Source organism: Ochotona princeps, chromosome 4 (genome assembly GCF_030435755.1).
Source record: "Ochotona princeps isolate mOchPri1 chromosome 4, mOchPri1.hap1, whole genome shotgun sequence".
Classification (NCBI taxonomy): domain Eukaryota; kingdom Metazoa; phylum Chordata; class Mammalia; order Lagomorpha; family Ochotonidae; genus Ochotona; species Ochotona princeps.
This window is the reverse complement of record NC_080835.1, coordinates 57,039,268-57,064,130: the sequence shown is the minus strand read 5'-3', so window position 1 is coordinate 57,064,130 and position 24,863 is coordinate 57,039,268. Positions and strand designations below refer to the sequence as shown.

The 24,863-nt window shown below is 53.0% G+C and overlaps 1 protein-coding gene across 1 annotated transcript in view; it reads left to right on the top strand.

The window, feature by feature from the left end:
• The window catches only part of GAB2 (GRB2 associated binding protein 2), a 179,321-nt gene extending 154,737 nt beyond the window's left edge, over positions 1–24,584 (top strand). Inside the window, exons 3-10 of the mRNA XM_058663657.1 lie at positions 8,657–8,900; positions 18,295–18,881; positions 20,084–20,157; positions 21,255–21,519; positions 22,381–22,471; positions 22,633–22,729; positions 23,125–23,250; positions 23,493–24,584. Coding sequence (XP_058519640.1) covers positions 8,657–8,900; positions 18,295–18,881; positions 20,084–20,157; positions 21,255–21,519; positions 22,381–22,471; positions 22,633–22,729; positions 23,125–23,250; positions 23,493–23,636 — 1,628 coding nt within the window. The 3' untranslated portion in view covers positions 23,637–24,584. The remainder of the gene's footprint in view (positions 1–8,656; positions 8,901–18,294; positions 18,882–20,083; positions 20,158–21,254; positions 21,520–22,380; positions 22,472–22,632; positions 22,730–23,124; positions 23,251–23,492) is intronic.
• The last annotated feature ends 279 nt before the right edge of the window (positions 24,585–24,863 follow it).

Below are 24,863 nucleotides of genomic sequence, written 5' to 3'. Positions count from 1 at the left end.
TCAGAGTCCCAGTATGAGCACTGGCTGCCCCACTTCCCAACCAGCTCCCTGCCAACGTGCTTGGGAAAGTGGTAGAACATGGCTCAACTACTAGGTTCCTGTCACCCCCATGGGAAACCCAGATGGAGTTCCAGGCCCAGTTCTAGACACTGCAGCCATTTGTGAGTAAACCAGCCTATAGAATATATTCATTCATTCATTCATTCATTCATTGTCTCTCTTTCTTTCTTCCTTCTTCCCTCCCTCTCCCTTTCGCTCTCCCTTCCCCTCTCCTCTTTCTCTCTGTCTTCATGCTACCTTTTAAACTAATGAACAGTTCTTAAACTTTTTAAGAAATAAAAGCTGGGACACTGGGAGTGTTTGTGCAGTGATTAGGTCACCAGTCCCGGCTGATGTGCAATATCAGAGTGCCTGGGTTTGAGTCCCAATTCCCCTTTCAAGTCCAGCTTCCTACTAATACGTACCTGGGGAGGTAGCAGAGGATGGCTTATGTGCTTATATCCCTGCTACCCATGTGGGAGACCCAGACTGAGTTACAGGCTCTGTTTTCAGCCAAACCCAGCCCTAGCTATTCCAAGTATTTGATAAAGTAGTGGATAGATTTTTCTCTTCTCTTCTCTTTTCTCTTCTCTTCTCTTCTTTTCTCTTCTCTTCTCTTCTCTTCTCTTCTCTTCTCTTCTCTTCTCTTCCTCTCTCTCTCTCTCTCTCTCTCTCTCTCTGTTTCAGATAAAATGAAAACACTTTAAAAACTTTTTTAAACACAGTGCTCCTTGTGTAAATAGAACTCAACCATCTGAGGTGGGATTAACTCTAAATCTCCCTGATATAACTTTAATGTGTATCCTTGATCTAATCCTAGTCCTACCTTTTATATAGACAAAACAAGACCTGGGGAAATGGTGTGCCCCAGTTTCCTCAGCCAGCTGGCAGGAAAGCTGTTGTTTGACTGCATGGCTTAAGGCTGATCCCATTCACCCAGCACAAGCCTCGAGGGGGTTCTACCCTCTGTACACATGAAAAGGATGTGAGTTGAAGACACTGAGATCTGTTTCAGTTCCAGCTATTGTCGCTTTCCAGCCACTTGACCCCAAATTCATTCCTAACTCCTTAGAACCAGTTTCTTTAACTCCCTCATCCACTCCACTGCCACCAAAAAAAAAAAAAAAAAAAAAAAAAAGGAAGGAATAATATCACCTGACAAGGTAGGTTAGAGGCGCGTAGAGGGTACTTATGAAATGACAGCTGTGACTTACAGTCAATGCTGTCCTTTTGGTTTTTATTAATTCCCCACGTTTCATCAGTAAGGGTAGCATGGTGACTCACGCAGTGGAATTCCCTTTCCAACAGCCACTGTCATCAAAAAGCAGTTCATAGTTCTTGGTCAAGCTCAGGGTCATAACCAGCTCCGTGTGTATTCCAGGAATAGGAGCCTTGAGAACAGCTGAGTAGTGGACTGACTGCTGTGCGTTGTCTAATCCTCCCAACAGCAGCCCTATCAAATATGACTCCTGAAGAACCCGTGAAAAACCACCTTTATTCCTATGTCTAGGATCACACAGCCCGAGTCAGCAGAGCCAGGCTCTGAGGCTGGTCTGGGTCATGACATGTCCCTTGGTCTACTGCCTGATGGGCTCTGAGACCCACTGAGGCTTGAGGGTGGGGATTATGTGTGGTGGGGAGAGGATACATATAAAAAGGGCACAGAGATAAGAGTGCTAGTCATTATTTAGCCAGTCATCTTTTCCAGAAACGCCCGCCAAGCGCCCCTTTCCTGTCCTGTTATCATAGCCGGTTGATGACCGGGCTGGCTGGGCCTGGGCTCCTCTGCTGAAATCCTTCAGTACTTTCCTGTTCTAGAGTTTTGCAAAAAAATGGGAGGAGTGTGTACATACCGGGCAGGCATCCCAGGGCGAGTGTGGAAAAGAAAGGGGAGTGATTCTGTATGGACCTAAAAAGAAGCCAGGAAGAAATAAAATAAAATAAAACCCTCTTTAAAAGAAAACAAATTGACTCAGACTTTTTGTGGATATTATCTTTAGTCTAGACTTAGAGATAGAAGCCCAGGCTAGGAGTCTGGAAACTACCAGTTTCTTCTGGCAGTGTAAGTGGCCTGCCTAATGACCCAAGATCCACCTTTGCAGTAGCCCTTACAGCTGAGTATCAGAGAAGCTCCACTCCACACACGGCTTTGTGTTTTCCTCCTCCCTGGAGGGGTGGGGAGTCCTTAGGCAATAAAACCGAATGCTGTTCATGCTTTATGCAAGGGCCTGGATTATCTCTCCTCCCCATGTGGAATTCAACTCTGAATCCAGCACAGGAACACAGAGAGGGCAGGTGAATTGTTGCCCTCCCAGAGTGAAGCATGTGAACTGAGGCTCCAGGAGCCCTGGGCATGATCTCACGACTGGGCCCTGGGCACTGGGCTCCCGGCCTCCCGTACCCATCCTGTGTGTAAGATTCACCCCATGAGAGTTAGAATTCCAGCTCACTTCAGTGTTTTGAAATACCAAGCCATGTGTTCCTGTTTGTTTTGCTGAAATTAATGGTGCCTGGCTGCGGTTATGGGGCGAAGTCCCGAACAGGAAGTTGGAGGAGGGCGAGAAGGAGGTATGGGGAACTGAAGGCACAAAAACTAACGTGTCTCTTACTGTAATATGCATATCAGCAGACTTGAGAGAGCTTCCAGCTGCGGGTTCACTCTAAAGTGGCCACAACAGCTGTGGCTGGCCAGGCAGAAGCCAGGAGCTTGGGACTCTCCAGGTCTCCCAAATGGGAGGCAGGACTCAAGCACATGAGCCGTGATCTGCTGTTTCCCGGGTGCTTTAGCAGGGAGCTAGACTGGAAGCAGGATGGCAGCAGGGACTTGAATCGGCACTGTGAAATAGGATTCAAGTATTCCAAGCAGTGGTTTAATGCACTGTGCCACAATGCCCAGTGCCAATGTAGGTTGGTAAGGACTTTGTATCAGCTGAGTGTTCACTTTCCCCTTCAAAGAGGAAATTATGAGGCTGGCATTGTGGTGAAGTGGGTTAAGCCACTGCCTGTGATGCCACTGTGCTTTATGTGTCAATTTGAGACCCAATGGCTCGACTTCCAGTCCAGCTCTCTGCTGATGTGCCTTGGGAAAGCATCAGATGGTGGTGTGCATGCTTGGACCCCTGCACCACAACTGGCAAGGAGCTCTGGACTGCTGGCTTCCACCAGGCTCAGCCCCCACCAGCCACAGAGGTCACTTGGTGTGTGAGCCAAAGTATGGATCTCTCTCTGTCTCCCATTTTGTATGTACCTCTGCCTTGCAAATCACTACATTTGTAAAAAAGAAGAAAAGAGAAAGACTTAAAATCATACTTTTTTTCATAGACTCCTATTAATTTCTTACATGCATTTAACCCCCACATGCTTTCCAAAGGGGGTGTGTGTGTGTGTGTGTGTGTGTCTGTGTGGTTTTTCAAGCCCACTAAAAGTACTATCACAGGGTTGTGCAATCTTTACCACAATTTACTTTTAGAACAGTCTTATCACTCCAAAAGAAACCCCGTGCCCAGCAGCAGTCACTTCCCATTCCCCACACCTGTAACCCTGGCCTTAAGCAAACATGAATTTTTTAAAAAATATATTTTTATTGGAAAGGCAGAGTTAGAGAGAAGGAGAGACAGAGAACTCTGCCATCCACTGGCTCACTCTCCAAATGGCCACAACAGCTGGAACTGGGTCCGTCTAAAGCCAGGAGCTTCTTCTGGATCTCCCACATCTGATACAGGATCCCAAGTTTTGGGCCATCCTCCACTGCTTCCCCAGTCCACAGCAGGGAGCTAGATGAGAAGTGAGACAGGCAGTATTCAAGCTTATATGGGATGTCAGCACATGTGTTGTTGTGCTATGCCACCACACCTGCCCCCTAGACATACATGAAACTTGTAACCGTATGTTTTCATAATGTTATAACTTGTGTCCTTATGTTTAACATAATGTTATAACTTGTATCCTAATAATAGTGCATTGTATAGGCTGTGTCACACTTTTTTGGTTAATGGATGAGTTGATGAACATTTGGCTTATTACTACTTTTGACTATTATGAGTAATACCAGCTGGAGCAGAAGTAGAGCAGGTCGCACATGAACCACTGCCCATATGGGATGCTGGTGCTACAGCGGAGGCTTATGTTACAGCACAGCACTGGTCCCATGGATGTTTTTATTTATTTATTTTAAGCGTTAGTTATTTATTTGAAAGGATAGAGCAACAGAGAGGTCTTCTCTCCTTTAGGTCACTCCCTAAATGGCCTTCACAGCTAGGTCTGGGCCAAACTGAAGTCAGGAACTAGGAACTGCGTCTTGACCTCCCATTTGGGCAGAGAACTGAATGGAAAGTGGAGCAGCTGGGTCAGGAACTGTTACCATGTGGGTTCCTGTTACATTCAAAGCAAGGATTTAACCACTAGGTTATTGCCCTCAAATAAAATTTTAAACAATTTTAAAATAACACAGATCAGAGCTTCATTCCTCTTTAAGGCTGAGTCATATTCTATTGTCTGGGTGAACCACATTTTGTTTTTCCACACATCAGCTGATGTACAGTTGAACTCTCTGGCTGTCCTGAGAATCACTGTAGACACCTGCGGGCAGGGTGTTAGTGTTTTAATCTCTCAACAGCACTCCGCAGACAGCGGGGATAGTATAGTCCCTTCACACAGATAGAGCAGCTGAGGCACGCAAGGCCCATGTGGACTGGCTCAAGGCAAATAGCAAGCTTGAGGCAGGTCCACAGACAGCCAAGTCTTTCAACTGTTAGCCTAACACATCCTTTTTCCTGTGGAATGTTTGGGATTGTGATTGCAAGGTGGGCTGCTGGGTGATGATGGAGCCCAAGTCACAGCCGCGTGGGCCTAGGAGCCAGCCCAGTGTGTAAAGCTAGGAGTCGAGCATGTTGTCTGAACGGAGCAGCTTTCAGTGGACAGAAGAGCACAGAGCCCCATCAGGTCACTCGCAGGCCGGTCGTCAGGCTAGCAAAGGGGACACGGGGGAAGGGAGGACAGAGGTACTATGTCCAAAGTGGGAAACCCTTATTCCAGAAAACCTGACTCTGATGTCAGCTTTGCAGTTATGTCTCCTCTGATAGAGAGGAAAGCATCGCCTGAAGGTTTTCGGTTTTATTGCACTACATTAGTTTCCTAGGGCTGCCATAACCAAGTACCATGAACTGGGGAGATTCAAGCAACAGAAAGAGATCGTCTCCCACTTCAGGAGGCTGCACAGCCGTGGGTAGAATACTGACAGCGCTTGTTCCTACTGGGTGCCCCTTGCAGGAGAATCCATTTCTACCTTTCTCTGGGGTCACCAGGGGCTGCCAGCAGTCCGTTCCCTTCCTCTGTCCCCACATGGCTTTCTCCTTGTCTCCGTCTCTATCTCTTTCATGAGGACATCAGTGATTAGATTGGGGCCTACAGTGATCTAGTTACATCCACAAAGACTGATTTTTTTTTTCCTATGGTGCAAAGAACTGTTTTTAAAATAAGGTCACAGACTGGTGTTCCAGGCAGACATGATTCTGGGCACTATTCCCCCAAGTGACAGGCACAAGGAATAGTCAGACAGGGATCTTGAAACGTGCCAACAGAAGTGAGAGTCTGGCAAAGTTGAACGCCAAGGCAACTTGGAGAGAACTTTGCTGGAGCTCACACCGTTAGATGGGCTGGCTCATTTTCTGGCTACAGCTTTGTGCTGGTGGAACTGAATTCCTTTAGCTTGAGGACCCCAGACAGTGGCATTGTGACTTCATCTTCTTAACAGACCTTTTGCAACCTCTCTGTGATTTTGATCTTGAGACACAAGCATATTCGGATTGTGTGTGTGTGTGTGTGTGCGCGCGCACGCACAAGTGCCAGGGATAATTTTTTAATTCACTCAACACATATGTATTGAATCCCTACTATGTGTCAGGACTATTTGAGGCACCAGAGGTACAGAAGTGAGTAGAACATGCTCTGAGCACCCATAGCAGGCCAGATATTTGAGACTCAGCGTGTGTTTCATCCCAGGGATAGTATAACTTGATGGGTAAATAAGGAAGGGAGGCCAGCAGGTGAAGTGACTTTCCCTGAAATCTTTAGGCGGACTGGGGTGCATCCATAGGACTCCACAGCCAGAAACCAGCAGGTTGGTCTCTCCTGTTGCCTTCACACCCATACACATCTCAGTTACGGGAGCTTGAGGAATGTGCCAGGGGACCAGGCTTGCATCGTGGGGGGAAAGCCGGGGGAGATTGTCAGACTGTCAGATTATTCTTCAGGAGTGGAGGAGTCCATGAGTGCTGTGCTGTGTACTTTGATCAACACACAGTGAGATGTGTCACATACTAAGGATGAAATCTTGAAAAACTAGGCAGCGTCTCTGCCCTTGCTGAGATCACAGCCCAACATACCACGAGATGAGAGCGATGCTCGTGTTTTCTTGGAATCCTATAAGAACAGAGTTGAAGAAATAAATGAGACAGTGGTTTTTAAAGAGAAATACCTTTTTTGGTGGTGGCGGGGAGGAAGACAGAGATCTAATATCCACTTAGTTCGTTCCCAAAATGCCAACAGCAGCCAGGGCGAGGCCAGGCTGAAGCCAGGACCCAGGCACTCCATCCAGGCCTCTCACCTGGCGGCAGGGACCCAGTGACTTACCACCTTCCCAAGGATGCACATTAGTAGGAAGCTGCCTTAGCAACACACTGGCTAGAAATTGGGCCAGGAACCTGCATGCAGGATGTGGACATCAAATGGTAGTTCCACCCCAGGAGCAGTAACAGAAGCTGTGGGAGCATACTGGATGGTCCCAGCCAAGAGAGGCTCTGCGGGCACAGGAGCGTCTGCAGCAGACCCCTAGGGAGGAGATAGTTGAGACTAGAGCCTACCCCTCCCCCCGTCCCCCACCTCCAGGGTAGCTGTCTGCACAGGCACAGCTGGCGTTCACGCCCTGCTCCGGGTTCCCTCTCTGCTGCAACATGAGAGAGTTCATCTGGCAAAACTAATGGAGTAATGGAGCCATTGATTCTCTTCACAAACGTCCAGTTCACTCCCTCCGAGACCTGTCATGGGAATTCAGGGTGGAGGTCAAGACAGCTGGCAATGGAACAGCTTTCCCTCCAGGCCCCATGCTGCTGCTGGTCCCTGCCGAACGCAGCCAGGAGCTGTCGCTGTCTGCATCCCAGACCACTGAAGACTAATTACTGCTGCGAAGCATTTATGAGCTGAGGATCCCGCCCGGGGCTTTGAGAAGGGCACATTCTGAAATCGGTCAGAAAACAGGAAGTAGAAAGAAAACTGTGTCCCCTCTGATAGAACCAGAAGAATCCCCGGAAGCCGCCTTTAGCACTACGAAAACATCACCCCACTAGGTAGCCCGTCACACGAGATGGCATCTCTAAGCCTTCGTTTCTGCATTTCTGTGTTGGAATTTTTGGATGCTGAGTGAATAGTTTTGCTTATTCTGCAAACACTGTCTGAATACCTTCTCTACACCTTGCTTTTTTCGGTGAAGTCTATGATAGCCTCCTCACAACTCCCTGTTCAGACGCTGAGGCAGCAGAAACCTGCGCCAAACGCTGGAAGGCCAGGAAGGTTAGAGAATGTGGTGTCCGTGCAGGGAGAGTCGGCCTGTGAGTTTGTCAGTAGAGCAGAAATGAAATCCAGGCAGAAGGAACAGCACAAGCCCCCCGGCCCTGCAAAGAAAAAATTACAAAAGGGGCTGGTGTGTTCAGCCACTGATGATGCTTCCATATGCCTTGTTTATGGGTGGAGAAAAGCAGGAAATAGGTCAGACTGTGAAAGGCCTTGTGTGTTGTGCTAAGGAATTTGGGCTTAGAGAGCCAGCCAAATGAATAATGCCCTTGCCTTGGGGTGTAGCACTCTCAGCTATTATCAGTCCTTAATACCTCACTTCCTTTCTAACACAACACTGGAGCAGGTTTTGATAAGAGTGAAGGTGGTGGGTAGGGGAGGGAGTTGTGTGGCCAAAAAAAAAAAAGAAAAAAAAAAACCACTGCCAGGATGGTGGGGTGCATGGCTGTCCTGGGAGCAGCCCGGGGTCCAGTCTGCAGGATGGTGGGGTGCATGGCTGTCCTGAGAGGAACCTGGAGTCCAGTCTGCAGAATTGTGGGGTGCATGGTTGTCCTGGGAGGAACCCGGGGTCCAGTCTGTAGCCACAGCTCTGATTGTATTTGTGCTTTCTTCAGTAATGCAGTCAGGTCCAGTGTGGGTCTGTCAATGAGTCCTCTGTCAACAGAGCTTCATGGAGAAGCACTAGCTGTGGATCTGAGGGGGTGACAGCAGGAGCTGCCAACAAGGAGAATGGTGGTGGAGGCCACTACTGAGGCTGAGCTGGCCAGAGAGCCAGGGTCACACTCCAGGCTCAGGGGTCGCCACACCTGCCATAGTGCCGCCTGTCAGACAAGCAGCCCCTGGGGTGGTCCTGAGCAGGGCAGAGGTCCAGCCCTCCATCCAGGGCACCTGGAGACACCAGCCCAGCCCTGGAGAGGGACCAGGTGTATGCCAGGGAGAGGTCACTACCGGGTCACCGTCCTTGGCTCTTTTTGCTTTCTCTGACAGCTGGCCACTTCAGGATGAGGACCTGTTCCTCTGCCCTTCACAGAGTGCTTTGTTGTTTCCACAGAGTCCCTGAGAAACATCGCCTCCGCTGGTCACGGTCCCCGCTCCTCGCCAGCTGAGTTCAGCAGCTCCAGTCAGCACCTGCTCCGAGAGCGGAAATCCTCGGCCCCGTCGCACTCCAGCCAGCCGACTCTGTTCACGTTCGAGCCCCCCATGTCTAACCACATGCAGCCCGCCTTGTCCACCAGTGCGCCTCAGGAGTATCTCTACCTGCACCAGTGCATCAGCCGGAGAGCAGAAAATGCCAGGTAGGCGTCGGCCAGGGCCGCTTGTTGGGCCGTGATCCTGCACAGGGCCTGCCCGTTTGTAATCCCTTGGCCTTAAGGGCTTTAAGACCACAGAATAAAATGTTATGCCTTTTCAGGTAAACACAAGCATTTCTAAAAAAAATACTTTTTTGCTTTGTATCATCTTCAGATCTTAGCAGTATCACCTGCAGTTCTGAAGAAATTTCCCATTATCAAAAATTGCTTTTAAAAATGTGGTTTTGGGGGCGGCGGAGAAGGAGAAGGCATCAAGGGTTAGACTTTCAGAATTGCAAGAACTGAAGTCAGTTTGCTCAGAAGCCCCTTGTGGCCAGTGGCTACCACACTGGACGGCCCAGGTATCAGTATTTCTGTCATCACAGAAATTGCTAGAGCCGGGACTCCCTGCTGTGGCATAGCAGTTCTGGGTTTGGGGGTTTTGTTTGTTTTTTTGAATTTCTTTTTTTATTATAAATTTTATTTTTTATGATGATTACATGGTGGATCACGGTGGGAAGGATCGAGATTCAGGGAAAATTGGGTGTACTCATTGCTTCCAAATTTGGTATTTCTTCCTGTTGTTCCTGGAGGGAGGGGAGAGACAAAGGGAAACCACTCATGACTTTCCGCATGTCCCAGGGATGAGGAACCGCCACCTCACATCAACCCAGAGTCTCAGTGTGTGCATATTCCGAGGGTTCTGTCCAAGTGGCTTGGATAGTTCTAAAATGCTGCCGATTTCACCAGTCCGAGGATGATGTCACCCTCCCAGTGTCCATTGGCTCCATTCACCGAGATGTTTTGCTGCATTGTTTGTTTGGGGTAGTTGTCCAGTTAGTTCTGTTCTTCTTCTGCCACACCACCACAAGAACTGCCATTTCATTTTCTTTTTGATGATGTTTATGTGGTTGATAGGGATGCTTGCCGGAGTACACCATCAGTTAGGGTGGGGAGAGTCGAGGAATGGGGGAAAGGTAGATACAACAACTGCCTCTAACCCCTCTTTTCTTCCTGTATATGGGGAAAGTGGGGAGAAAGGGGAGAGGGCCGCCCCCAGCGGTTGGCCACTCGATGTCATCCCAGGGTCCCTGATGTGGGGTGTATTCTCAGAGTACAGCTTAGAGTCTCAATCCACCCAGATATTCGCTGTCAAGGCTTGACTGGGAGTGGTCCAATTTGTTCTGCCCTCCATGGCATTAGATGTCCTCTATAAACCTCAATGAACTGGTGCCAGGTCTTCTGTGAGTATCTGGGCATGCTGTCCACTGCACAGGCCTTAGCAACCATGGAGACCCAGTTGTTTTTGTTTTTTTTTTTTTTAAGATTTATTTATATACAGATATACAGATATACAGTCAGATATACAGAAGGAGAATCTTCCGTCTGATCATTCACTCCCCAAGTGAGCCACAATGGCCAGAGCTGAGCCGATCTGAAGCCAGGAGCCAGGAACTTCTTCCGGGTCTGCCACACAGGTGCAGGATCCCAAAGCTTTGGACTATCCTTGTGTGGACTGCTTTCCCAGGCCACAAGCAGGGAGCTGAATGGGAAGTGGAGCTGCTGGGATTAGAACCGGCGCCCATATGGGATCCCGGCACGTTCAAGGTGAGGACTTTAGCCACTAGGCCACGCTGCCGGGCCCGAGACCCAGTTCTGATACATGTACTCCATGATCCTGTGATTTTTCCTCATGGTTGGAGTTCTGAGTCCAGTGATCCAGTTGGGGAGGTCCCCCCAAAACCTCTCCAGAGTTGACCCCAGACCTGATTCCTGTGTACCAGCCAGTGTGGAATCCAGCTCAGACTATCATCCACATGAGCCTACACACAGTGGTGATTGCAATGACCTGGTCAGTTCTGTTCCCAGCCCTGTCTCATATGCAAAGCAATGGAGCTGTAGCCCAACCCATCCCCGCCCACTACACACTCAGCCGTCACTCACACCAGTGAGAACTGCAGCCTAGTTGGAGCAACCCCCATAACTTCACCAGGCCTGCCCCCAGCCCTGGTTCCTGTGCATGCTGGTGTACACAGCAGACAGTCCAGTCAGTCCGGCTTTCCCATTTGGCTCTTGTACACATCAATGAGCATTAGAGCCTAGCCCAACCTGACCAACCCCACTGTCCAGCTCGCACTCATGCTGCCAGGTAGCACTGCTTGTCTAGTCAGGCCCACCCCTATCCCTGGTTCCCATGTTCATTGGTGGGAGTTGAATTCACAGGGGTGCCCACAATTTCCCTGCTAGACCCACTCCCAGCCCTTAATCTTGCACTTTGCAAGTGGTTCTACTGTCTAGCTTGCCAGGACTTGCCCTAGTCCCAGCACCTGCTAGCCGATGCTACAGCAAAACCCAACCAGCCTGCACTTACTCTGGCTCATGTATACACTAGTAGATATGGTCACTTAGCCCAGCCTGGTTCTTCCTCAAAACCAGCTCACATATAGGCCAACGGGCTTTGTAGTCCTGCCCAGCCTGGTCTGTCCCCAGTCCTGGCTCATATGATCACCAGTGGGAATGGTGTTCCAGCAGGGAAGCCCCCACAACTCCCCTACTGGGCTTGTCCCCCATCCTGAGTCTTACGTGTGCTTGTGGGAGCTGCAGCCCAGACTGTCATGGTTCACTTCACCTTGACATTCACCAGCAGGTGCTGTGGCCTGGATTGGCCTGACCTGCCCCCCAAATCTAGCTCATTCTGGTAGGTGCTGCAGCCTAGCCCAGCCCAACCAGTCCCCAGTCCCAGCACTAATATGAACTGGCTGATGATTTAGCCAAAACTGGCCTGTCCTTCACCCCAATTCTTGATGCACCTACAAGTGCTACAGCCTGGACCAGCCTGGCCCATTACCAACCCCATGCCCATGGGTGTTGGTGAATTCCATTATCATGCCTAGCTCTGCCCATCACCACCCCCAGCCCTCGAGCAAACCAGCTGGTACGACAGTCCCACAGGGTCAGCCCACGATCCCCCACAGCATCTGCTCCCAGACCTGGTTCTCTCAGGTGTTACTTTTTATACACATGAAGTTCTTACACGCAGCTAATTTGTCACAGCTAAGTCCTCTTTTCAGCATAAGTTTGCTGCCATTAAAGCCAAAATACCAGATGCAGCAAGGTACCTCGGAGGTCCTTTATTCCAGCAGGACAGAGATGGGCGTGGAGGCAGAGGGATGGAACAGAGAAACGTCCCTGCCATGGTGGCAGGAGGGAGCTGCTGGGAGGAGGGAGCTGCTGGGGAGGAGGGAGCTGCTGGGGAGGAGGGAGCTGCTGGGGAGGAGGGAGCTGCTGGGAGGAGGGAGCTGCTGGGGAGGAGGGAGCTGCTGGGGAGGAGGGAGCTGCTGGGGAGGAGGGAGCTGCTGGGAGGAGGGAGCTGCTGGGAGGAGGGCAGGAGGCATGACAGAGGACGGGGTGGGTGGCGTGGGGAGCCAAGTGGAGAGAGAGGAGCAGGTGAGGGAGGAAGAGGGAATGGATGGGAGGGCAGCCATGAGGGATTAGTGGAAAGCATTGCCAGAGCCGCAGGATATTGGTAGGTGGGCAGAGATTGGGGGAGGGGGCAAGAGGGATTGGTGGGTACCCGGAATGGCACAAAATTTGCAAGCCATGGGAAAGGGGAAATAGATACCTAAAATAGTAGAGTCCAAAATGTCAAGGGCCTTCAAGGCCAATGTTCGAGTCACTCCTCACATTGGGAGCTGGTTAGTGTCATGGCCCAGCCTTACACGGTCCACTCTCGGCCCTGACACTCACTGGTGGGTACTATGGTCGAGCTCTGCCAGCAGGCCCCCCAGCCATGGCTTTCATGTGTGCCAGTAGGCAATAATCGATACTGACCAGCTCAGCTCAGGTCTTCCATGTGGGTGGGTGTATTGGTGTGGCCCCAAAAGGTCCTCTGGTTTCCCTCCTCTAAACCACCTGGTCTTAGCCCCGCCTCATTCACCTGCAAGTGCAGTAGCCTGGTTGGTGGGGGTCCCCCAGAAGTCAGTCACTGCTCCCCTGTCCTGTTCCCCCTCAGCAGTCCTTCCCCCATGCATCTCCAGACCCACTTTTCTGAGCAATCCATGGCCTTCCATGCCTGGCCCTCTGGCGGTGTGCTGTACCAGCCTGGGGCCCTGCCTGCCCACCCAGGGCCTGTGCACGCTTACGTGCGGGTCCCTAGACACCACGAGTTACAGCAGGAGGCTTGGAGATGCCAAGATTGCCTCGACTCTTGAGGATTGTGGTACAGAGATTCCTGAGTTTTCTCCTGTCTTCTGTCCCAGAAAGGATCCATTTGGGATGGGTCCATTGCAAGGGATTGGGTCCACGTCACCTGCCATGAGGACCAGTCACAATCACAGAGTGCTGACTCTGTGGCTTGTCTATTTGAAAGTATTTGTGTAATAAGTTACCCTTAGGTGGGGAACAGGATCATTTAAAGGCAGAGCAGAGAGGGCAGGCATGTGGCTTCGCAGGTAGGAGTCCCATATCACGGATTGTGGGACCTGAGTTCAAGTCCCGCGTCTCCCAATTCCAGCTTCCTGCTGCTACCCACTCTGGGAGGCGGCGACCATGGCTCAGATGCTCGGGCCCCTGCCATCCCTGTGGGAGATGTGGATTCAGTTCCAGGCTGCAGCTTCTGGGGCCCGTTAGGGAGTGAACCAGCAAATGCAAGCTCACTTTCTCCCCCATAGCTCTGTGTGGGGGGGGTGTGGGTGTCAAATTAAAAAAAAAAAAAACTGAGTGCATCTTCAAGGAAAAGTCTGATAGGATAGAAAAGAGCTAAGTCATCGTGTGGAATGGAACATCCCTTATCATAAAATTATAGGAAAATGGTGGCAGGAAACTGGCTGGAAGACCTACGGCCCCAAGTGTACAAGCCCAGCAAGTTCTGAGTCGGTGCTAAGGCCAAAGTCTGTGAAAGAAGGGGGGGGAGGTGACAGGCAGCAGCCGGGCAGGGCAGGAGAGGCGGCCCGGGCCGCTGTCCTGAGGGAGCGCCCCTGAATGCCTACATGTCACCCCCTTGCCATCCTTGCCCATCTCAGAGCTGTGAGAAGGATTTGCAGTGACAGCACACGCGAGGGGCCTGGCACAGGATCTTATTTTGCCATGTTGCTGTCAGCCCTGGAGGAAAAGCCTTGTAGGTATGCACGAGCCCACAGGCCTCAGGCGAGGTCCCACACCACGGGACTTCGGAGCACTGAGAATCCCCCCTCCTGGCTCTTGTCCCCTGCTCCTGGCAGTGAGCTATGAGCAGGGCTCCACAAACCTGGGGTAGTGCAGGATCTACTCCATCTCAGCAGGTTACTCTTGGCAAGTTCACGTTTGTCTGCCTGGTTCAGCCCCTCTTGCATGTTGACATGATCATGATCGGTGTCCCTGAACCCTCACCCATGCCACCTGCCAGGTCCTGGGGCAGGTACAGCAAGCAGCACATGGTATAATGACAGTGCAGCCAGGCAGCCGACACCATGCAGTGGATGCCAGCGCTATGGGAGCTGGAAGGAAGAAGGGACTGAAGTGCAGGGGAGGCCTAGGAGCCTGCAGGGCCCTCAGACCTCGAGAGGGTGCCCTGGAGATGTAGTGGCAGCCCGTGCGCTGGGGGTGAATGGGGAGCCCGGGAGCTGGAGAGGCACTGCTTGGGCAGGATGCAATGGGCTCATTAATAAGAAGATTCCATGTGAGTTCCAGAACTCAGGCAACACTCAGGGACAAGCTCAGCAGCGCCACCCAGTGCTTGGTGTGTTTCTTCCCATGTGCATTCCTTTGTGCTGCCTACACTAAGCTGGGTGCTGAGGAGAGCATGGAAGGAAATCAGTCTGCAGGAGGAGACAAGGGTTCATGATACAGATGAAAATTTGCACCGGCTCCAAGAACAGAGTCGTGCCGGTGATGGATTACTCTTAGGATGGAAGATGAAACGACCAGCTTAAAGCACGGACAGTTTGAGCTGAGGTTGAAGGATTACGAGCTTTCCACATTGAAAGAGGAAGGCTTTCCCGACAGGGCACAGCAAAATCTCGTGGCTGGCAAAATGGGGCACGCTGGGAACCCTGTCAAGTGTGGTTCCCGTGGGTCCTCACATGGAAGGGAATGTAGGGAGAACAGCTGGGGAGGCACATGGCCACAAGCCTAGGAGCCTGGGCCTGCCCTCAAGGCGCTGAGATGGTTCAGGCAGTCAGGAGCAGTGAGCATCTGAAAGGCCTGGGGCCCATGGCAGGTCCTGGCCACAGACTTCAGGAACCTAATTGGAGTGGATTCAGTAGGACCCAATGGGTTCCCGGGAGAGAAATCACAGATGGGTAACCCCCAGCTGTGTGCCTGGTGCCACTGCCCAGAGGGTGGAAATGGAGGGAGGGGAGTGAGGGTCACAGCAGGTGGCCTGCGCCATGCGCCCTGGCATCCCTCGGCTGACATTCCCTCAGCCTTCTTCATCGGTGGCTAACAGGATGCGATTCGGCCCTAACCACATAGGTTTTGAAGTGTTTGTGCAGCGGTGAGGTGTATGTCCCAGCTACAGTGCATCACGTCAGTATCTTGTGGTGGATGCACAAGGCCTGGCGTGGCTTCTCTCTCTCCGTGTCTCAGGAATACAGTGCATCCTCTGTGGCTCTCACCCCTGCACTCCCAGTGCATCTCATGAAGGGTCTTCCTCCTCTATCACTCTGCGTGGCCTTCACCCAGTGCCTTCCTCGTGGCTTCCGATAACCCCATTCTGCTGTCTGCTTCTGAAGGTACTGTTGTGTCAGGCTCCACGCGTGAGACCCAACAGGCGGTGTCTGACCTCACAGCGTCCTAACATACCAGCTCCTACCTGTGCAGCTTGTGTCTCTGTTCCCTTACTATGTTGTCTCTTAGGTCTTTGTGCCTCCCTGTCCTGCCCACTGCCTGGCCAGTTGCTTGCTTATCCTCCCGGCACCACTCACATGTACCATCTGGAAGGAAGTATTGCCTGACACTCTGCCACCACCGCCAGCACCGCCGTTGCCAGGGAGGGTTAGCACAACCATGAAGCCACCAGCTCATTCGACTTGATTGTCTCGTTTGCACACCTTCAATCACCTGCTCCGTCCCTGTGGTACACACCCTGACAGGACAGGTGGCATCTCTGGCCCACATGATGACTTGTTCAGTCTGGGTGGAGGTGTGTGGAAATTATGCCAGACAAGACAGGAGGCAGAACAGAGAGAGAGGGCGGGGTGAAGTCTGGGTCTGCTCTGACACCTCTGTGTTCTCATTCCCCTAAGCATGGCTCTAGGGAAGGTCTCATGTGAGGTGATGCAGGCTGCGGCTGTGTGTGGAATGAGCCACAAAGGGCAAATGGACACGTTGGCCTTGGGAGTGAGGGCCTGAATGAAACCCCCCAGCCATCGGGGGCACTCCTGCCGGAGAGGGAGCCTGGGGCCCTGTTTTCCATCGCCCTCTGGTGGCCACATCTATAATAACAAGCTCCTTCAGCACAGGTTCCTGGACTGGCCCCTAGCAGCTAACAGGCAAATGTGTCCTTTTTTCTGAGAAACCACAAGGTCTTCCCTGTCAGATTCTTGAAGATATCTATGGTCTCCCAGAGGCTGAGTTCATTGCTCTGAAGGATTTGGTGGCTTTTGTTTCATTTTGTTTTGTTTTGCTTTATTTCCTAATGAGCCCCTATGAAGATTCCCAACCAGACAGGAAAGCAGGTGTGGATCCTTGCTTGCCCAGCAGTTCATGCCCCCGCTCAGTCCGCAGTGCCCGGTCTTGTCCTCCACTGGACACAGAATCTAGTCTCAGAGCCACTGTGGTAAAGGGTGGACCTTCTGCTCTTAGAGCCCATCACCAGGGTCACCGCGGGGCTCTCAGGCGCATCCGTGGCTACGCTGGAACGTCCCCCCTCGTGTGTGGCCAGCCTTATCTCTCTGGGCCTAAAGTAAAAAAAATAATCAGTACAACTCCTCCCCCGTCCTTTTTTTGGGGGGGGGTACCTGGACATAGTTCCCAAATAGGATAATATTTTTTAGATTTTTGGAAACAGGTATTTCCCGCCCCCTCCGCCTGAATGCCTCTCAGAAAACCATAAAACAGAAAGAACTCTAGAAAAGAACTCTGTAGCTTTTGTTGAATAGTTATAAGTACAGCATCCATACCCATGAGCTGGTGGGTTTTTTTTTTTTCACTTATTTTTTAAAAGAAGGCCCGTGATCAACTTGCTTCTTTTAAGATTTATCGTATTTATATAGAAAGCAGATTTAGAGAGAGAGGTGAGAGAGATGTGCCATCCACTTGTTTCAAATGTCTACAGCAGCCAAGGCTAGGGCCGACCAAAGCCAGGAGCTTCTTCCAGATCTCCCCATATGGATGCAGGGCCCAAACACTTGGGCCATCCTCCCTGCTTTCCCAGGCCCACTATCAGGGAGCTAGATTGGAAGTGGAGCAGCAGCCAGGACTCAAACTGGTGTCTATGAAATGCCAGCTTTATTCACTGCAGCACAGCACTGGTCCGGAGCCTGTTTATTGTATAGTAGGAAAACTGGGACTCAGCAGCCAGAGGGTTCCTGGGACTGCCTCGCAGCCTTTGCGTTGTGCTGTATATAGTCTGTGGTTCTTACAACAGTGAACAGCGATAAACCGAAGCCATGCTGATTGAGGGGGTAAGACTGACCTTGAAAGTAACTGTCATTTGGGGGAGAGCAAAGGCTGAGTTTAGTGGAACATCTGTGAGTGTGTACCAGATATGCCAAACAACCTTCCAAATATGTTTTTAGTTACCATTTTGCAGATAATGGAAGCAAGTTCAGAAAAAGAAAGCTTGGGCTTTGCTCTGGCTCACACCACGAGCCGGGGGTGGCAGACCCTGTGTGAGCTCAAGGTCTGCCTGCCTCCTCACTCTGTGTGAGCCCAGGGTGTGCCTGCCCCCTCGCTCTGTGGTGTTGTGTTGGCTTTAATGGTGCAAAAACATACATTTAGATTCACCAGTTGGACTCGGTTTCAATGACCCCAGCAATATCCAAGACATTATGATCAGGAGCCTGCGAGACACGAGGCTTCCTCCCTGTCGGGTCTGATTGGGATCCCGACTTTGGTCAGAGTTCCTCCATAGCCTGTCTGATCCTGACATCCACAATGACCACGAGTGTGTCTCGCAGGACCCTGCAGTCAGGGGCACCAGTGGTCAGGCTTGCTTCTCCCCAGGGTATCTGGGCTGCCGCTGGCACAAGGGATACATGTGGATTCTCTATTTTGTGGCTTTAGACACCTTTCAGCACTGCCTTCAGCTTCCAAAGCTTTAGCCTGGGCTTGCGGAGGGAGAGAGGCAAGAGCGGTGCCTTCGGTCTTCCACCCGGTATTGGTTCCCACACCAGCCAGGTGCGGGGAGCTCTGTGCCTTCGGTTTAGCCTCCATGGGCAGTTCTTGTCACCGTCCTACCCCTGCTGCCTTTCCTCCCTAGGAGCGCCAGCTTCTCTCAGGGCACCAGGACCTCATTTCTCATGAGGAGCGACACAGCTGTACAGAAACTTGCCCAGGGCAACGGACACTGTGTGAACGGCGTCAGCGGCCAAGTGCACGGCTTCTACAGCCTCCCCAAGCCCAGCCGGCACAACGCCGAGTTCCGAGACAGCGCCTACGACCTGCCCCGGAGCCTGGCTTCCCACGGCCACACCAAGGGCAGCCTCACAGGCTCCGAGACGGACAGCGAGGACGTGTACACCTTCAAGACACCCAGCAACACCCTGTGCCGCGAGTTTGGGGACCTCCTAGTGGACAACATGGAGGTGCCGACCACCCCACTCTCGACCTACCAGATCCCTAGGACATTCACGCTGGACAAGAACCACAATGCCATGGCTGTGGCCGCCGGGGGGGACTCGGCCGTCGCTCCCCCGCCCAGGCCCCCCAAGCCTAACCAGGCGGAAACCCCTCGGTGGGGCAGCCCTCAGCCGAGAGCAGCAGCCGGTGACAGCAGCAGATCAGTCGCCGCCACCATCCCCAGGCGCAACACGCTGCCTGCGATGGACAACAGCCGGCTGCACCGAGGTCAGTGTGTGCCCCAGCTGCCACCCCGGGGAGGGGCACAAGGGTTCCTGGGGATTTACGGGTCACAGGGTCATTCCTGGCAAGATCCCTGATGGGTGTTTGGGCATCTCCTGCCTGATCCCCTTACCCCTGGGTCCTCCAGCAGCTGGAGACCAGAAGTAGATATTGCTCACGGCTGGAGTGTAGTGGGCACTGCCTCCAGGAAGGCAGTAGTGAGAGAGAGCAAGAGTGTGGGCCGGGGAACAAGGAGCCTAGTGGTTTATTCATGTTTAAATCAAAGCAGCTGGAGGACCAGCCCTGTGTGAAAGCTCTCCCTGGCTGCAGCCTCAGCCTTAGGGGCCCCTGCTTTTCCAGGGAGAATATTTCCCACCCAGCTTCCAAGCGCTTCAGCCCAATGAAAGAAAACATCAGTTCCTCTTACCGTGCACCTTGCACAGGGCTGGCAAAGCCCTTTCTTACTGTTAGAGTGTGGTGGGACAAAGGCGCCCTGTGTCCATCTCACAGTTAGGAGTTAGTTAGTTAGGAGCCACACACGGACTGCAGGGTCCCCCCAGGCAGAGATGAGGCCCCCCCAAGAAAGGTCCCAGGCTCCCTGCAGTCTGGATTCATCAGCACATTGGACATTCACCTGTGCTGTGAAAGTAAGTTATAGGACACCCACCTTGGACTTTCAAAGGTTCATGAAAAGGTGCAGTTAAAACTTAAACATTTTTTGGTATAAAACCACTTTTAAAGCCATAGTTGTTTTTGTTTTTTTTTTAATCACAAAATGTTCCCTTCCCATGGACATTTTGAAGATTTTGAGAGTCAAAGAGTTAGAACGGAGAAACAGAGATCTGGTTCACTCTCCAGATGGCTGCAATGGCTAAAGCCAGGAGCTTCCTTCTACCACTCCTCCAAGGCCATTAACAGGGATTGGAAGTGGAGGTGTGTGCCAGCCTGTGGCTTCCTCCTCCCCCCGCCCCCGCCCCCGGGGAATTTGACAAAAGAAGACATGTCTCTGCCCTGCAGAGCTCACATCTGGTTGGGAAAGTCAGACCCATGGACAGGAGGAGGGAAAGGGCAGGTGCTGAGGCTGGACTCTGCAGCTGCCCACAGCTGCATCCCACGGCCTGGGAGGACTGAGAGGTGACAAGCACAGGTGGGGTGCGAGCAGGGGCGCCCCACCCTAACTGCTTCTGTGTTTCCCTCCTGTGCCGCAGCCTCCTCCTGTGAGACCTACGAGGGTGCGGGCAGGCCTGCCGAGTCCGGGAGAGATGCACTTGGATGTTTCCTGGTGAGTGGGAAAGAGCTGGGCTCCCCCAGGAATAGTTCCCCAAGTGCAGGAAGACCTAAGACACTGTCCTCTTGGCGGCCCGCCAAGGTTCTTGTGTGACTTCATGTTACTGTGTAGAGTTTTTAGATAAGACACAGGTATCCTGGTCTGACAGAAGGGAGTCTTAGACTGGCTGGCAAGGCTTCCTGCCTTTGTGGGTAAGCAGAGGATGCAGCATGCACAGGCCATGACTCTGGGTGGTAGGTCTTCACACTAGCGGTCTCACCTCAAGGAGGGATGGGAAAGAGTACAAGTAGAGATGGTGCCAAACTCCAGACTCAGTGTTGTTCAAGATTTATTTCTATTAGAAAAGCAGATTTACAGAGAGGAGAGACAGAGACATCTTAATCCACTGGTTCCCTCCCCTGATGACCTCAGTAACTGGAGCTGAGCCAATCCAAAGCCAGGAGCTCCAGGTCTCCCGTGTAAGTGCACAGTCCTCCCACTGCTCTCCCAGACCGTGGATAAGGAGCTGGATGGGAAATGGAGTAGCTGGGACTCAAACTAGAACCCATATGGGATGCCGGTGCACCATAGGCAGAAGATTGGCTTGCTGTGCCACTATGCCGGCCCCCAGAGTTCTCCTGGGTTCACTGGAAAGACAGGGAGCATCATGCAGATCCACTGCTTCTGCCTATCCGCTGACACAGTGCAGCAGCTGGAGTGCGGGCAGTTACTGCAGCGTCCACGCCCACAGCAGCCCTTCCCGTGGCAAGCCCCACGCAGAGATGGGCCCAGCCCTCACCTTCTTGGTGCTGCTGACCTCCCAAACCTACCGCATGGGGAAGTCCTACCTGGGTTCCTCATGTGGGCAGCAGGGATGCACTTATTCAGGTCATGTTCTGTGGCTTTCCCAGGCTTGTTAGCAGGAAGCCAGGTGGGAAGTAGAACAATCAGGACTTGAATCCATGGTGGCCTGCTGTGCCTCAGAGCCAGCCCAGCACGGGTCTTCCTGATAGCCGAGCTAACCCAGTCTTGACTTTTCCTGCCGTGTATGCCCAGCTTGTCCCATTCCAGTGTAAGTTGCTAATGGGAGTGCTTGCTTTCCTTCTCCCTAGCCAGGGAAGGCAGTGTTGGGCCGATCGGACAGTGCCAATTCTGAAGATAACTATGTGCCCATGAACCCAGGCTCCTCTACCCTGCTGGCCATGGAGCGAGCAGGGGACAGTGCCCAGAGTGTCTACATCCCTATGAGCCCAGGGCCTCATCACTTTGACACTCTGGGCTACCCAGCCACTGCCCTTCCTCTGCACCGAGGCCCCAGCCGCGGCAGTGAGATCCAGCCACCCCCTGTGAACCGGAACCTCAAACCTGACCGGAAAGGTAAGTCCACTCTTGCCCAGCCCCATCCCTGCATGGTTACTAGGCACCGCTGGCATCTGTTTGGACTTGGGAGAAGCCATGGACCTGCTTTTCTTAACCTGAAAAAACAGGAATGGTGTTTTTCCTGCCTCACAGCAGGGAAGTCAGCTTAGCCCAAGACCACCTAGATGTGACCCCCTACTGGCATTGGACAGGGGGCAGGGATTTGAGGAGTGCCTCAAAAGTCCCTGTACTGGGGGTGTAGTCGTGGTGATTTCTGCATTTCCAACATGATCTTACCTAAACAAAGACCATCCACATGTCTCTGCTTTGGATTCTGAAAGTACAGTCACCATTACCATAGAACACAAACCAGGACATGACTTCTGTTTGAGCCAAGACTATACAGTCGCCCTCCCCACAGCCAGAGTCCACCACCTGGAAGTTGTATCTATGCTGCCCAAGTACCAGGGGCATCAGATCATCCACAGAGAACTTAGAGCACACAGGAGAATGTACATGTGCTATATGCAAATATCCGCAGCAGCTAGGGCGGGGGCCAGGGTGGAGTCTGATATGCGAGGGACCACTGTTACCGCTCCATGTCTTGATTTAGCAACAAGTTGCAATCAGGGCTGTCCTGAGGTACTGGGCTGTGAAATGTGCATGTCTTAACTGACAAACCACTACGCCTGATTACACAAGGGCCCTGAGCCTCCCCCAGCTGTGGGTCTCAGGGACTCGGGGAGGATGTTCTGAACCCGGAGCTGAAGGATGACTGCATACCCTCGTGGAGCCTCGGTCTCCCCATGTCCAACTCCATGCATGTGACAGCTTCATTGCCACCAGCTGCCTACTGACCGCACCCTGTTTGTGCTTCAGCGAAGCCGACGCCACTGGACCTGAGGCACAACACCGTCATCGACGAGCTCCCCTTCAAATCGCCCATCACCAAGTCTTGGTCCCGAGCCAAGTAAGTGTGTGTGTCAGGGGAGCCGGCTGGGGATGCCATTCCCCAAGAGGAGGTTTGGTTTCCTCGTCTGAGGACGACGAGCTGCGCCTGCCTCTATCAGCCCTTGCTCTCATATGGGCACAAGGCAAGGGTGAGAAAGCTTCGTCCTCTTCCTCCTCTAGCCACACCTTCAGCTCGTCCCAGTCCTGCCGCCCCATCTCCACCCAGAGCATCACCAGCACGGACTCCGGAGACAGTGAAGAGAACTACGTTCCTATGGTGAGTCTCTTGGGGGGCAGGGGACCCCTGGGACTCACTTATTTGATCAATACGTCCCAACCTTTCCACCCTGCAAGCTGCTGACTTACTTTTCCACCATTAACAGAGGAGGGGTCTCTGTCCTCGGTCAACAGTTCCCAGGGCATCTGCTCGGAGGCCCGGAGGTACTGGGCAGGCACCACAGGGCTCACTCCCTCTTGAGCCCAGCACCGAGAAGGGTGCAGCGCCCCTTTGGCCCTTGGCCTGTGCCATAAAAAGCACAAAGGGCTGCAGCAGGAGCCTGGCCTGTAGCTGAGCAGCTGCATCCCTGGGGTCCCCACCTGGCTTAGGCCAGGGCCGGGAGGGATGGAGGCAGCAACCAGCTCACACTAACAGTTCTTTCCTCCTTGTGATAGCAAAACCCCGTGTCTGCCTCTCCTGTTCCCAGTGGCACCAACAGTCCAGCTCCTAAGAAAAGCACTGGCAGTGTGGATTATCTGGCCTTGGACTTCCAGCCCAGCTCCCCAAGTCCCCACCGCAAGGTGACTGAGATGGTGGGGGTGGGGTAGGTGGGGGGCCCTGGGGAACCAGTGTCTTACCCAGGAACAGCAGCCCAGAGCCTTCATCTCCATTGATCTGTGCTTTCACAAAGCCCTAGGGGACTCAGAAAACTTCCTCTAGGAGTGTGGGGGAGGTGCCGATAGCCTCCTAGCGCCCTTGGGAGGCTGGGTCTGCAGACATGGGGGAGGTGCTCACCCCCACCTCTCCCTCCCCATGCCCTCAGCCCTCCACGTCATCGGTCACATCGGACGAGAAGGTGGACTATGTTCAAGTGGACAAGGAGAAGACCCAGGCCCTGCAGAACACCATGCAGGAGTGGACAGACGTGCGACAGTCCTCTGAGCCTTCCAAGGGTGCCAAGCTGTGACACAGGGGACACTAAACCCAGGGCAGGGCCACTGTCCACCGAGCTGGCTCCTCCCCACCTCCACCACTCACAGCCTTCAAAGTTTGATGTCAGGGACACCCCAGCCTTTCCCCCAGGAGGCGAGGGCCTGCTCTAGCCCCGTGTTCAGCCCAGTGGGGCCCGGAGGGCCATGTTTCCACCCCCCTTAGTTAGGAGCTATTGCCAAGAACACCCTGCTGCCCCGTGCCTGCAGCCTATCACCCAGCTATGTGGACGGGAGGCTGGCGCCGGGGGCCAAGCACCTGCAGGCCAAAGTGGACCTGGATTGTTTTATCCTGGTGTTGGCAGAGGCGAGGCCTTCCAGCCACGCCCAAGTTGGAAATGAAGGGAAGAGGAGCAGGACCCTAGGCTGGGGGCCAGGAGGGGGGAAGGAGGACAAAAGGGACAATGTAGGTGGGGGGTGGGGACAGGCCGCCAAGGAGGAGCAGCGGGGCTGGCAGTGCAGGATGGTGTGTACAAGGTCACCACAGGAGCAGAGTCCCATGGTGAAAGCTTGCACAGAACTGGACAGTGCCAGGCAGGGAGAGGGACCCTGGTCCGGGAACGGGCTGGGCAGGGATACGGCTATTAACATGGTTCAGCAAGTGAATGTTTGCAGGGTGCAGAGGTAAGCTGAGGAGGCAGGGGGCCAAGGCCATGGAGGAGGGAAACACAACACAGGCCTGCCGGACAGTCGTGAGCGATGCTGGGAAGTCCAGGACTAATGAGGGAGGGACTGTGGCTGAGGGGACCAGGCCTAGCAGGTGACCTGGGGATGCAGGTGCTGGCACCGAGTTTTACTCACCTCAGCCTCTGTCGCCTACAGTATTCCAGGACCACTTTGGACTTGGCTACAGGGGCCAGAGCAGCCAAGCTCTCCTCCCAGGGCTTGGAGGGTCTCCAGATGGGCAGGGCTGCCCTCAGCAGGGCAGGTGCAGCTCTCCACTGTATCTGCTGGGGCTGGCTGCCCACACCTCCACATGCTCAGCAGTCTGGCCCCTCTGGAAATCCCGCCTTCAGGGGAGCAGGTCCCACCATGATGCGATCAGCTCAGGGCTTAGGCATTGAGGACATGGGGAGCCATCCTACTGTAAGCTTGAACCACGCAGGCATCAAGGCTGCTTCAGCCAAGCCAGTTGTTCACAAGAGGGGAACCAGGGCTGCAGGTATGGGAAGCGCCAGCTTGCCCTGGGGTGGGGAAGGGCCTCT